This window comes from Chiloscyllium plagiosum, chromosome 21 (genome assembly GCF_004010195.1).
Source record: "Chiloscyllium plagiosum isolate BGI_BamShark_2017 chromosome 21, ASM401019v2, whole genome shotgun sequence".
Lineage (NCBI taxonomy): Eukaryota > Metazoa > Chordata > Chondrichthyes > Orectolobiformes > Hemiscylliidae > Chiloscyllium > Chiloscyllium plagiosum.
The window spans coordinates 8,043,125-8,057,102 of NC_057730.1; the positions used below are offsets into that span (position 1 = coordinate 8,043,125).

Sequence of the window (13,978 nt, forward strand, 5' to 3'; positions counted from 1 at the left end):
TCAGGCTAGGTGGGTTAGCCATTGTTGAAATAGAAAATGTGTAGGGTTATGGAGATGGGGTGTGTCTGGGTGGGATGTGCTTCAGATGGTCAGTACAGATTTGACGGACTGAATGGCCTTCTTCTGCACTGTGTGGTTTCTATACTTAAAAAATTCTGTCTCTATATAGATTTATATACGATATATAGAAAGCTTTTGAAAGAAATTGCTGTTAAAGAGAGATTTAATCCTTAAAAAAGATTAAACTTTTAAATTGCCACACTAATCAAACTCAATGGATGAAGAGCTTATGCCGAAAACGTCGACTCTCTTGCTCCTCGGATACTGCCTGACCAGCTGTGCTTTCCAGCGCCACGTTTTTTGACTCTGACTCTCCAGTATCTGGAGTCCTCACTTTCTCCTACACCAAGCAAACTCCCAAGCACTTTGCTCTGTTAATTTTGGTTGTATTGGATTTATTGATAGCTACAGTGTTTAAAGCAGGCCACAGCTTGCAACTTTGAGATGTATTCTGATTTTGTTTAAATATGTCACTGTGCTTTCTTTCAGATTTGACCTACAATATTGCCCTCTGTTATTACAGCATGAAACAGTATGCACCTGCTTTGAAATACATTGCAGAAATAATAGAGCGTGGGATTAGGGAACATCCAGGCAAGATGCTTTATCCAAATTACCTTTTGTTTGTTGTGATCACTAAAACTTATAAATTAAAATATCTGGAATCTCAGTCCAGCATATCTCTGTTCTGTCAAACCATCATGCCAGGGAATCAACCCTGGTTCAGTGAAGGAAGTGATGCTCAGTTCAAGTTGTTCGGGCCACTCAAATTCTGATCTACAGCTTTGGTTCAAGAATTGGCAAGAAGTGAGGAAGACTGTTAAACACAGGGCTCAAAATACACACAAGGTAGGGGAGGGGGTGGTAATGAAGGATAAATTTGCCCTGAAAGCCTCTCAAACAACTGGGAAGATCCAAACGTGGGGACAACCAAATTGAAAAAGGTTGTTCCCATATATAGAATGAGGACAACCTCCACTCACCAGTGGTTCACTCCCATCCTTGCTGCACAAACATGAGAAACAACCTTTGATTGGACAAGCAGCAACAAGCAATTAGAAAACACAAATGCAAGATGTTCCTGAACTGGAAGTTCCACCATCTGACTCAGTTTGGTATCAAGGTGTCCTTATAAAACTGGGGCAACAGCTTCTGTTGATTGCAGCACAAAGGAATGTGCTTGTGTTTGTTGGAGACTAATTAATTCAGCCCCTAGAGAACTGTGAGAGTTCCTTGAGCTAGCATCCCCAGATCCAACCAAATTCTGCTGCTTGGTCAGTGACCTTCCCTCCAAAATAAGGTAAGAAATGGAATGTTTATTGATGTTTGCATAATTTTCAGTACCTTTGCAACTCCAGAGATACAGAAACAGCCTTTGTCCATCTGCAACAATTCCTGGAAATGTTGAGGCTTTGCGTGAAAGTAACATTTACACCACTCAAATGCCAGGTAATAGTCATCTCCAAGAAGAGAGAACCTAACCATCTTCCCTCATCATTCAAAGGCTTAACCATAGAATTCCCCCACTACTATAATCTCAAGGGTTACCATTAACCAGAAAATGAACTGGACCAGCCATGTAAGTACTGTGGTTACAAGACCAGATCAGAGGCTGGAAATTCTAGTTTGAGTGATTCCACCCCCAACTCCCACTATCTGCAAGGTACAACTCAGGAGGTTGATGGAATACACTCCACTGGCTTGGGCAAGTGCATTTCAACAAGGATTCAGAAGGCTGAAAGCATCAAGCACTCTATCTGATCTACATGTGACTCCAGATGCACAGCAATGTGATTGACTGACTGTCCACTGGCCTCTGGACAATTGAGCATGGACAATGAATATTGATCAGGCTAGCAATGTCCACGTTCCATGAATGAATACATTAAAAAAATGCCCACTAGATGGGCACATCCTGCACCATTCTGCACATTCACTACCTCTACCACCATGGGAGCAGTGTGTTCCATCTACAAGATAAATTGCAGCAACTAACCAAGGCTCCTACTTCAGCACTCTCCAAGTGTACAACCGTTACCCCCTAGAAGGACAAAGGAAGCAGATTCAGGGAAGTGCCATCGCCTGCAATTTTCCTCCAAATCACACACTCTCTTGATTTGGAACAATATCACTGTTTCCTCATTGTCAATAGTTCAAAATCTTGTAACTCCATCTCTAACAGCACTGAACCCTCTTAAATACAGGGGTTCATAAAGCTGGCTCACCACCACCTTCTGCGGGACAATTACGGAGGGGCATAAATGATCGACTTGCCAATGATGCCCACATACTGTGAAAGAATAAAGCAATTTAATTTTCACCTGTCTGTTATAGTACCAGCTTTTAAAACAATGTTTGTTTTCCAGTCTTAATACCATGGGTTAAACTGCTTTATGATTCTTCTGTAGGTTTAGAAAGATTTGTTCAAACAATCATGCTTTTGCAATGCTGAATTTTAATTGCTTGGGTTTAGACATACATAGCATTTTCAGCACAGAAACAGGCTTTTGACCCAAAGGCTCATGTTGGTGATTGGATTCTGAGTCTCCTTGCAACCTTTTCCATTAAAATTTCCATCAACTTCTTTCTTTATGTTAATGTAGTTTCTCACTTAACGCTTCTATATTACGTGCCTTCATTGTGCTTTTGGTAGGAAGCTCTATGTTCTAAGCAGGCTGGGCCAAAAATATGTCCTTAAACTCCTATTGAATTTTTTAAAAATAACTCTCTAATATTCGTCGCCCCAGTCCTGGTTTCACTCAAGTGGAAGTAACTGTCTGAATTCAATCCAAACCTGATATATCTTAACATTAAATAAACTTAAATATTTCTTTCAAGTCATCCATTTTTTATGTTTAGCGAAGAATCCTAAACTCTGTCTTTCCTGGTAGATATAACCTTTCAGTTCCCACATCATTCTAGTAAATCTTGTTTTACACCCTCTCCAGTTGCTCTGTATTCGATTTTGAAATATAGAAACCATAAACCAGCATCCCAAGCATGACCTAAAGAAAGTTTGACATAACACTTCTAGTTTTCCATTTTATGCCTCAGAAGCGAATGCCCCTGCTTTCTTTAATTTTTTAAAAATATAACTTTATTAAACTACACCACTACTTTCATGATTTGTTATCGTGTTTCTTTTCAGAACTTAGTGTTGGTATGACAACTGAAGGGATTGATGTGAGAAGTGTTGGGAACACATTAGTGCTCCATGAAACTGCATTGATTGAAGCTTTTAATCTTAAAGCAGCCATTGAATACCAACTGAAGAACTGTGAGTGTTTAAGTCAAAAATAATTGGAACTGTTTTATAACTTGTGTCGAACTTTTAGTGAGGCCGAATGAATTTTTGAATGTTTCAAAAAGTTTGCAAAGTAAATTGGAAAAAAAACTACATTGTCCTCTAAATAATATTGAGACAGGTCAAGTTCCTTGATGCAAACAGATCATAAGGAATAGCTTAAGACCTTGAAATGAAAACCATACATGGGATGCAATTCGTGAGGAGCGAAATTTAAACGTAGATTTATTAGATAGAATCTTATTAAATCTGCTTGGAGTTTTGAATAAGGTCCTGGTCTCTCTTGGAAGTATAATAGTGATTTACAAAAATGACAATAGACAGAGGGTTATTACTCTCAAGGAAACAAAGACTTTTCTCTTTTTTTCTGTTTTATCAGTTGTTTGTTTTACATAGCTTTGTTAAAATATGCTTTCAAGAATTTGTAAGATTGTGATTTATGCTTACTTCATGTTGACTAACTTATCTTGTGTCCCTGGCCTGAAAGTTCCTCAGAATTGTTCTTGCTTCATGTGCTTCACCCTCTCAAATTGGCAGAATCTCTGTTAACAAGGTTTGTGACTCACTCCTGTCTAAATTACAGGAGGAAATGAGCACAGTTGTAAGGAAATTCTGGTTCTGATTCATTGGTTCATCCAATATTAGGGAGAAATCCTATCCATAATGTTACATATGAAGATACTTTGGCAGACCATATCAAATGCCATGCTCCATTGCAGATTCGCAGCAGACAACATGCCAATCATGTTCAATCAGCCCATATTTGCAAGTCTCAGAAAAATATATCCTCCATTAGATTCTTCTTTTGGAAATCATTTAACTAATCCAGACTGTGCTAAGAGTTACAACAGAAATCAATTTCAGATCATCAGGCTCACATTCTGATGCATTTCTGCATGCCACAAGATATATATGCAAACACACAGGACTCTGTTTTATGTAGGCGAAGTGAATTTGTACCTACATTGTACATTTTTTATGAGAGGGGTTTATGGAGACAGCCAGTCACTGCTGCGTCCACACACTGACCAATCAGAATCTACCTGCTTGAATCTAAGAATGAAGGTTGACAGTTAACTGTTCCAGGCCAATTAGTCCGACCAGTTGGCACCCTCTTCATTTGCTGCATAAATTGGTGGGGTTTCTTTCCTAAGTATGTTTCTTCTATTCTAGTTCTGATGGTTACAAGATGTAAAGCTTTGACTCCCTGTGTCTTTTTAGCAATGTTTAAGTTTTGTGCTACCAAGCAATTATTTCTGATGATCTTCTGTATTGTATATTTATTTGTAATCTGGCTTCAAAGGGTTATGGTTGTAGAATATTGCTACAGTGGCAATCCATACTTTCCATCCCTTGTCATCAAACAGATGAAGCAGCTCAAGAAGCATTGACAGACATGCCACCACGATCCGAAGAGGTAAGCTGATTTATAAAAGACTTTTTTAAAAAATCCACAGTTAAACATACCATAACTTGATGTGTTCTCAAGTAATTAGAATGCCTACATAATCCACTTGTATTCTAATATGGATGAAATTGTGGGTACAATGTTCCTTTTTGTATTGCTGAATGAACCTGCCAGCTCTTGAACCATGCAGTATTTTCTACTTGAATCTTTGTTGTAGAGGTTTGTGAATTAAAATCAAAGGATAAAATTATGCAAATGCTTTGCCTTCCAGATCTAGTTAGTAAGATCTTTCTGATTTTGCTTGAGTTACAATCATTCAGAGGTTGTAACTTGTTTGTTTAATCGCACTACCCTTTAATTTCTATTGAGATTTTTAGAACCTAGGATAAAACCAATGATTTTGAAAGCCACTGGAGTTTGCAAAGAAGGGGCCTAACGCCAGTTAGGGATAAGGAATCTCTGCAGTTTGGTGGAATTCTGCCACTATAATCTTGGAATTCCACCCATTCAATTTGCTTTCCTGCCCCAGGGAACCATCACTCCTCTAATTCTGATCTGACCTTTCCTCCCTTTCTGTGCGTGAGAGATGGAGAGGTCATGCTTCCAGAAGCTGCTGTTCCCATATCCACCCTGTAGGGGGCCTTCCTGCACTGGGCAATCTGCATGACTGAATCGGGCAACCAAAGCTGTGCCATAGGGCAGTTTGAGTCAGAGTGGATCAATGGATCAATTTCACATGGATTAATAGACCAATGTTTCAGTAACAAGGGGAATAAAAGTGATATTTCAGAGGCTGAACTATTGGAATGAATAATGGAGGTGTTGAGGCAATCAACATCTATTGAACCCTTCCAAGAAAACCACAGCATCTTTTCTTAATTCCAGGAGATGGCAGAAAATGTGAAGGCATTGTACCTGCAAAACAGCAACTGCAAACGTTAAATGTAGCAAGCAGTGTTAATGCTGCAGTCAGCTCACACAAAGCTAGTGTGGCACTGTGTCGTAAATGCAGTCTGCCGCATCCAATAGAAACTTGTCCTACATTCCAGGATCTGCTCAAGCTAAAAGGATAAAAGCATATTGGGTTGACCAGTGCAAAAATTATGGCTGCAAAGATGCAACCTGAAGTTATAACAGGTCACAAGCAAACAGAAGACAGCTGCAACCATAGGGCCACAGCAACGGAGAGTGCACAAGAGACCAGCATAAACTTAAGGCAATGTCTGAAGTTCACAGTAAGGCAGACATATATCAAGTGGAACAACCTCCAACCAGAAGCTTTCCACCTTGTGAATGTAAACACATTGTCGGGAAAAAGCCAAACCTGTGCCACAATCAACATAATTTGCTTAAGTAAAACTGTCTCTCTAAGCGTCTTAAATATCTGAATTCTCAATTAAGTGCGTACAATTGGTTGGCAATCCCTTGTATTAGTGCACTAACAAAACAATGTATACAGTTATGTAGATGTACAGCACAGAAGCAAACCCTTCGGGCAAACTCATTCATGTTGACCAGATATCCTAAATTAATCTAGTCCCGTTTGCCAGCTCTTGGCCTGTATCCCTCTAAACTTTTCCTATTCATGTATCCATCTATTTTAAATGTTTTAATTGTACCAGCCTCCACCACTTTCCCGAACAGCTCATTCCATACATTGATCACCCTTTATGTTGAAAAGTTGCCCTTAGGTCCCTTTTAAATCTTTCCCCTCTCACCCTAAACCTATGCCCTCTAGTTCTGGACTCACTCACCCCAGGGAAAAGACCTTGTCTATTTACCCCATGCATACCCCTAAGATCACCCCTCAGCCTCTGACACTCCAGGGAAAACAGCCCCAGCCTATTCAGCCTCTCCCTACAGCTCAAACCCTCTAACCCTGGTAACATCCTTGTAATTGTTTTCTGAACCCTTTCAAATGTCACAACGTCCTTCTGATAGGAGGGAGACTGGAATTGCACACAATATTCCAAAAGTGGCCTAACCGATGTCCTGCACAGCTGCAACATGATCTCTCAACTCCTGTACTCGATACTCTGACCAATAAAGGCAAGCATACCAAACACCATCTCCACTTTCAAAGAACTATGAACCTGCACTCCAAGGTCTCTTTATTCAACAACACTCCCCAGAACCTTACCATTAAGTGTATAAGTCCAGCTCTGATTTATTTTTCCAAAATGCAGCACCTCACATTTATCTAAATTAAACCCCATCTGCCACTCCTCAGCCCATTGGCCCATCTGATCAAGATCCTTTTGTACTCTGAAGTAACCGTCTTTACTATCCAATACAACTCCAATTCTGGTGTCATCTGCAAACTTACTAACTATACCTCTTATGCTCACATCCAAATCATTTATATACATGACAAAAAGCAGTGGACCGAGCACCAATCCTTGTGGCACACCACTGGGCACAGATCTCCAGTTTCAAAAGCAGCCATCCACTACCACCCTCTGTCTTCTACCTTTGAGCTAGTTCTCTATCAAAATGGCTAGTTTCCCCTGTATTCTAACTTTGATAATCTACCTTGAGGAACCTTGTCAAATGCCTTACTGAGGTTGGTATAGATCACGACTTATACAATTCGGCAAAGTTATTACAAAATATTACCTTAGAGACACAAGTGGACTAGTAATGGCAGGACTAGCAACATGTATAGCTCTCAACATCACAAATGTCTACAAGATCTTCAAGATACCCCTGGTTGCAGAAGAGACGCAGTGTACTCACATTGAATCAATCCACGGTGGCTCAGTGGTTAGCACTGCAGCCTCAGAGCACCAGGGTCCCAGGTTCGATTCCAGCCTCACGTGACTGTCTGTGTGGAGTTTGCACATTCTTCTCGTATCTGCGTGGGTTTCCTCCGGGTGCTCTGGTTTCCTCCCACAGTCCAAAGATGTGCAGGTTAGGTGAATTGGCCATGCTAAATTGTCCATAGTGTTAGGTGCATTAGTCAGATGGAAGTGGGTCTGGGCGGGTTACTCTTCGGCGGGTCGGTGTGGACTGGTTGGGCCGAAGGGCCTGTTTCCACACTGTAGGGAGTCTAAAAAAAAATCCAGCAGGTCTGGCAGTATCTGTAGAAAGAGAAACAGAGTTGGCATTTCAAGTCCTTTAGCTTATGGATAGAAATTAATTAGATGATCTTTCAAAATATTCTAACTTATTTTAAGACTGAGGCAAAATCTAATGTCTTTGGGAAAGCTTGTATTGTTCACAGTTTGTCATTTATTTGAATAAGGATAATCAAGCATGGGTTCATCCACTGTATTTTCTTTCTAGGAACTTGACCCAGTTACTCTACACAACCAAGCTCTAATGAACATGGATTCCAAGCCTACTGAGGGATTTGAAAAGCTCCAATTCTTACTTCAGCAGAACCCATTCCCACCAGAAACCTTTGGCAATTTGCTTCTGCTGTATTGCAAATATGAAGTGTGTTTACTGCTATTATTTTTTCTTGTTTGTATGTGGCATAATGTACTTACTGCTGGATTACTTATATTTATGCATACTGTTTCTTTTAAAGTTATTTCCATTTTGCATCATGTCTGGCTTTTCTTGGCGCTGTTATCACTCTGTCTTCAATTTGTCTTCAATCTGAAGCAATGTTAAAGTGAGTCATAATTAGAGACTGAATATTATTCCCCTCAGTTGAGCTAGTTATAGTTTTGTTTCAAAAAGAAAATTAAAATTAATGGTTTATGCTGACATACGTAATCTTTGTAGATTTTGATTTAATTTTTAAAAAATGTTTACATTTTTAAAAATTTCTTAAAAATTCCAAAATTGTGCCTATCTTTCTACATGTCAAAGTCAAAAGCAACCTCTTCTTTTTTGGATAAGTCTTCATCTCTGCCATGCTAACTTATATGTAGTATGCAGAATGTCAAATATGCGTTCTTAATAAACAGAAGACCAATGGACAAACAAGTTTCCTTATACATAGGCAAAGTTTTCAGCTAGCAAATTGAATTCTACAGATTTTCTGACTGCACTGCTCTAGGTTAGAAGTTCTGTTTATTTGTACTTCTGTTTTTTTTTATTAATTTAAAGAATGTGAGCACCATTGGCTAGGTCAGCATTTATTTCCCATCTTTAATTGACCTTAAGCAGTTGGTGATGAGCTGTCTGTTGAACTGTTGCCATCCTTGAAGTATCAGTGCACCCACAATGCTGTTAGGCATTCCAGGATTTTGACACAAAGAGTGAATAATCAGTGACATAGTTTCAAGAGAGTAGGTTGTAGTTTGGAGGAGAGCTTGCAGATAGTGGTGTTCACATGTACCCTTGAAGGTGAAAGAGGTCATGGATTTAGAAGGAGCCTTGGTAAGTTGCAGCAGTGTAACTCAGTGCAGCTGAACAGGTTGTTGCTGAACTTGATAGCTCTGCCATCAATTTGCTGATAACTGACAGTAAACTGATAGGGTTGTAATTGGCCAAGTTGGATTTGTGTACCTGGACACTTTTCCCCATTGCCTGATAAGTGCCAGTATTCTTGCTGTATTGGAACAGCCTGGCTAGAGGCATAGCTAGCTCTGGAGCACAGGACTTCAGTACTATTTCTGGAATGTTGCCAGTGTCCCTCACCTTTATGATAAACAGTGCTTTCAGTAATTTCTTGGTAACATGTGGAGTGAATCAAATTGGCTGAAAAATAGAATCTATGATGCTGGGGACTTCACGAGAAGAACGAGATAGATAATCGATTTGGCTCCTCTGGCTGAAGATGGACGCAAATACTTCAACCATGTTGCATTGATGTGCTGGGCTCCTTCATCATTGAGATAGGGCTATTTGTGCAGACTCTTCCTGTTAATCGTTTAATTGTACACCACCATTGATATGAACTTGGTTCCTGTCCATTGGCTTTGAGATTGATTTATATGACTTGACATGAAAGGTGAAACTGATCTGCGTTTCAATCCTTTACAAATATTTTAAAGTCTAAGTATTAATAAACAGTCTTCAATTTCATTTATGGGCATATACAGACAAATTTGCTGATTAACCTTTATTTAATAATGTGTAATTGAAAATACAGGTAGAGTAATTAAGTATCAAAATTTCATAATTTTCATATATGTGTGATATTTATTTGGGATGAAGAAGAACCAGTAAAATTCCACTTTGAATGTTTAGTGTATAGGTCACAAATTTCAAACAATAATTTAGTGGTGCAATTTAAAAAAAAACTAATTTTAAAAAATTTACTTTTTCAGTATTTTGACCTGGCTGCTGATGTCTTGGCAGAAAATGCTCATCTAACTTACAAGTTCCTCACACCGGTAAGTTAGACAGAGGCAATTGCTATTAAGGTAGCTTTATCGTGCTAAAATGTTAGAAAAATTGGTTGATAGTGGGACATAAATCAGTAGGTCATAAAAAGATAGGAATGGACTGGTCAGGTGATAGATAAATAGAAACATAAAAGATAGGTGCAGGAGTAGGCCATTCAGCCCTTTGAGTCTGCACTGTCATTCAATATGATCATGTAATCTCAGTATCCCATTCCCGTCCTCTCCCCATACCCCTTGATCCCTTTAACCACAAGGGCCATGTCCAGCTCCCTCTTGAATTTTTTTAATGAACTGGCCCCAACAGCTTCCCATGGGAGAGAATTCCACAGGTTCACAATTCTCTGAGTGAAGACATTCTTCCTCATCTCAGTCCTGAATGGCTTATGTCATATTCTTAGACTGTGACCCATAGTTCTGAACTTCCCCAACATCAGGAACATGCTTCCGCACGGTGGGCGGCACGGTGGCATAGTGGTTAGCACTGCTCCCTCACAGCGCCAGAGACCCGGGTTCAATTCCTGCCTCAGGCGAGTGACTGTGTGGAGTTTGCATGTTCTCCCCGTGTCTGCGTGGGTTTCCTCCGGGTGCTCCGGTTTCCTCCCACAATCCAAAAGATGTGCAGGTCAGGTGAATTGGCCATGCTAAATTGCCTGTAGTGTTAGGTAAGGGGTAAATGTAGGGGTATGGGTGGGTTGCGCTTCGGCGGGGCGGTGTGGACTTGTTGGGCCGAAGGGCCTGTTTCCACATTGTAAGTAATCTAATCTAATCTAATCTAATATAACTACTCTAGTCTCATCAGAGTTTTATATGCTTCTATGAGACACTCCCTCATTCTTCTAACTTCCAGTGAATACAAGCCCAGCTGATCCAGTCTTTTCTCATTGTCAGTCCTGCTATCCCGGGAATCAGTCTGGTGAACCTTCGCTGGATTCCCTCAATAGTAAGAATGTCCTTCCTCAGACTAGGAGACCAAAACTGTACACAGTGTTCAAGGTGTGGCATTACTTAAGGCCCTGTATAACAGCAGCAAGACATTCTTACTCCGATACTCCAATCCTCTCGCTATGAAGGCCAGCATGCCATTAGCTTTCCTCACCACCTGCTTCATGCCAACCTTCACAAAATGTTCCACCATGACACCCAGGTCTCATTGCACCTCGCCTTTTCCTACACTGCACGAAAGTGAGGACTGTAGATGCTGGAGATCAGAGTCAAGATTAGAGTGGTGCTGGAAAAGCACAGCAGGTCAGGCAGCATCCGAGGAGGAGGAAAGTCGACGTTTCAGGCAAAAGCCCTTCATCTTTTCCTAAACTGCCACCATTCAGACAACAATTTGCCTACCTTTGAGACCAAAGTGGATAACCTCACGTTTATCCACATTTTATTGCATTTGCCTGCTCAGCCAGTCTGTCCAAGTCACCCTGTAGCCGCCTCATAGCACTCTCTGCCACCCAGCTTAGTGTCATCTGCAAATTCAAAGATATTGCATTCAAATTCCTTTGTCCAAATCGTCAATGTATATTGTGAACAATGGTAAACAAAATTCAACCCAAGTGCAAGGGTAACATATTTGGAGGGGACAAACAAGACATTATTCGTTTATGGTATAATTAAAAGATAGGATGCTGAGAAGTCCAGAGGGACTGAAGAACTTTACGTTTTGCATCTAAGGATCCCAGGAATTAGTAGGTTAGTTCAACAAGGTGGTTAAAAAAGCATACAATGAGTTATTAGTTGAAGCACACAATGAAGGAGCAGGGAGATTATGCTAGAATAATGTAAAACTTTAATTAAACCACAGAACTGCACACCATTCTGGTCATCACATTACAGGAAGGTGCAATTGCTCTGGAAAGAGTGTTGCCAGGATTGGAGAATCAACAGAAGTGTTTTAGCACCAGCTAAACCACTCCCTTAGAATCCAATAGTTGCAATATCTGAACCTAAAAATAACCCATTTATCTCTACTGTCTGCTTCCTGTAAGCTGACAAGTCCTCTTTGCATGATAATATGTTTCCTGTACACCAATTGCTCCTAGTTTGTGTAGTAATCTTTGATGTAAACCCTTGTCAAATGCCATTTAGAAATCCAAGTGCAGATTCTCTTTTACTCACATTGTTTGTAACTTTTCCAAAGACTCTGAAAAATTAGTCGCGAGTGACTTCCCTTTTACAAAACCATGTTGACTTTGATTTTATTAAGAGTTTCCAAGTGTCCTACGTACAACCTTCTTGAGAATATCTATGTAATCATATATGGAAAACATGTATTCACTATGCGGCAGCAGCGTCGACTGCTGTAATCAATTCTAGCATTTTACCAATGATGGATTTTAAGATGATTAAGTTTCCTGCCTTCTGTCCTGCTGTTACCATAGGGACTGTAAGGGGTCTTGAGAATGGGTGTGAGTTGTCATGTATGAGAATGAAGTGATGATAGGGAGCAGGGAGCGTGATGAAGTGTGAGGAGTGACAGCTAGATGGCCTAATAGCTCAGAAAATAATGGGACAAACCTCCAGAGAATCAACATAGACCTTTTAAACCGCTCCAACTCCGTCTCATGCTTAGGGGTACTGATTCCCAAGACAGGTGTGGCAAACTGGAAAATGTCTCAGTCTGCTATGCAATTTGTGAGTGAAAAACAAGCCTAAGCCTTTTGTTGGCCTTGAGAGGTTTTCATTGTCAAAGATGTGTTAACATAGTTTTTAGAAGGCTGTACAGGCACAGCTTATCCAGTGTTGGATCTCCTCATTGGCCTGTTAACAGAAGTTAATATTTTACACAAACGTTCCCCAAATCAATTAGTTAAACTTTAGATTTATACTCTGTTTAAAAAAACGTCAACATTGTCATAACAGACATAGATTCCAAAAATAAGTTAATATTTGTTTCAATGATTCTCTCTCTGGATTTTTTTTGTGCAGTACTTATATGAGTTCTTGGATGCCATGATAACATGTCAGACAGCACCAGAAGAGGTGAGAACTCCAAGGTTTCTCCTTTCTTGTTCTGAAACTGTTATACCTCACCAAATACAATTGCATTGTCATGTATTAAAAACACTGTAAACATTGTGAATTAAAAATAAGTTCTGCATTGAACACTTTAGGGCAATATAGCTGAATGCTTAATTTGTTCAGTTCCAATATTTTAACGTTGTTACATGAGATGCTAAACATTATAAAATAATAGGGTTCAGCTTCTTTAAAAGCAATGAGAGTGTAATTGAGCAGAATATGATGGGAAAAGAAGTTTATAATAACAGCAGATTTGGCCAACAAGAACTAATGGCTGTTCTAGAAATTGTCATGTAGTTCATGTTGCTAAGATCTAGCTTGTATGTGCTTAATGAGTAATTTGATCAGAACATATTGCTTTGTTATTAAGACTTGGATGCGGAACCTCTAATAAGATAGAGCAAAAGATTTCCCCACCCAGAGGTGGGGAACCTTTTCATGTTGGAAGGCCGCATTATGTTAGTTGTAATCTAATAAGGCTGCATCCAAGAAACTTCAATTATATATTCTTCAAAATTCACTTTTTTTTTAATTGTGGCGGTCAGTCTGTAAGGATTATTTTGTTGAATTTTCTTTTACTCTCTGGTATTTTAAAAACATTCACTTTAAGATTAAAATAAAAATAATAAAGGATGAAACAATCATATTAATAAAAAATAAAAGACTTGTTCTGCAAAATTTGGATTCATTCAAAAGGCCACAGACAATGGCCTAGAAGGCCGCAGGTTCCACACCCCTGCCCTAATCCATGAGGAACGCAATGCACAATGAACATGAGAGGGAATTACAAAAGGCTTACCAATCTGAAGACCTAAAAATATACATTTGGAGGGCAAGAAGATTCCTTTCTGGAAGAATATTTGCTTTTTCGAAGAACTTCCTTGA

At 39.6% G+C, this 13,978-nt stretch overlaps 1 protein-coding gene across 1 annotated transcript in view; it reads left to right on the forward strand.

Annotated features, from left to right (window-relative positions):
- flr (fleer) overlaps positions 1-13,978 on the forward strand; it is a 70,910-nt gene that overhangs the window by 18,837 nt on the left and 38,095 nt on the right. Inside the window, exons 6-11 of the mRNA XM_043711170.1 lie at positions 550-654; positions 3,209-3,337; positions 4,732-4,781; positions 8,058-8,210; positions 9,998-10,063; positions 13,001-13,054. Of these exons, the coding sequence (XP_043567105.1) occupies positions 550-654; positions 3,209-3,337; positions 4,732-4,781; positions 8,058-8,210; positions 9,998-10,063; positions 13,001-13,054 (557 nt within the window). The remainder of the gene's footprint in view (positions 1-549; positions 655-3,208; positions 3,338-4,731; positions 4,782-8,057; positions 8,211-9,997; positions 10,064-13,000; positions 13,055-13,978) is intronic.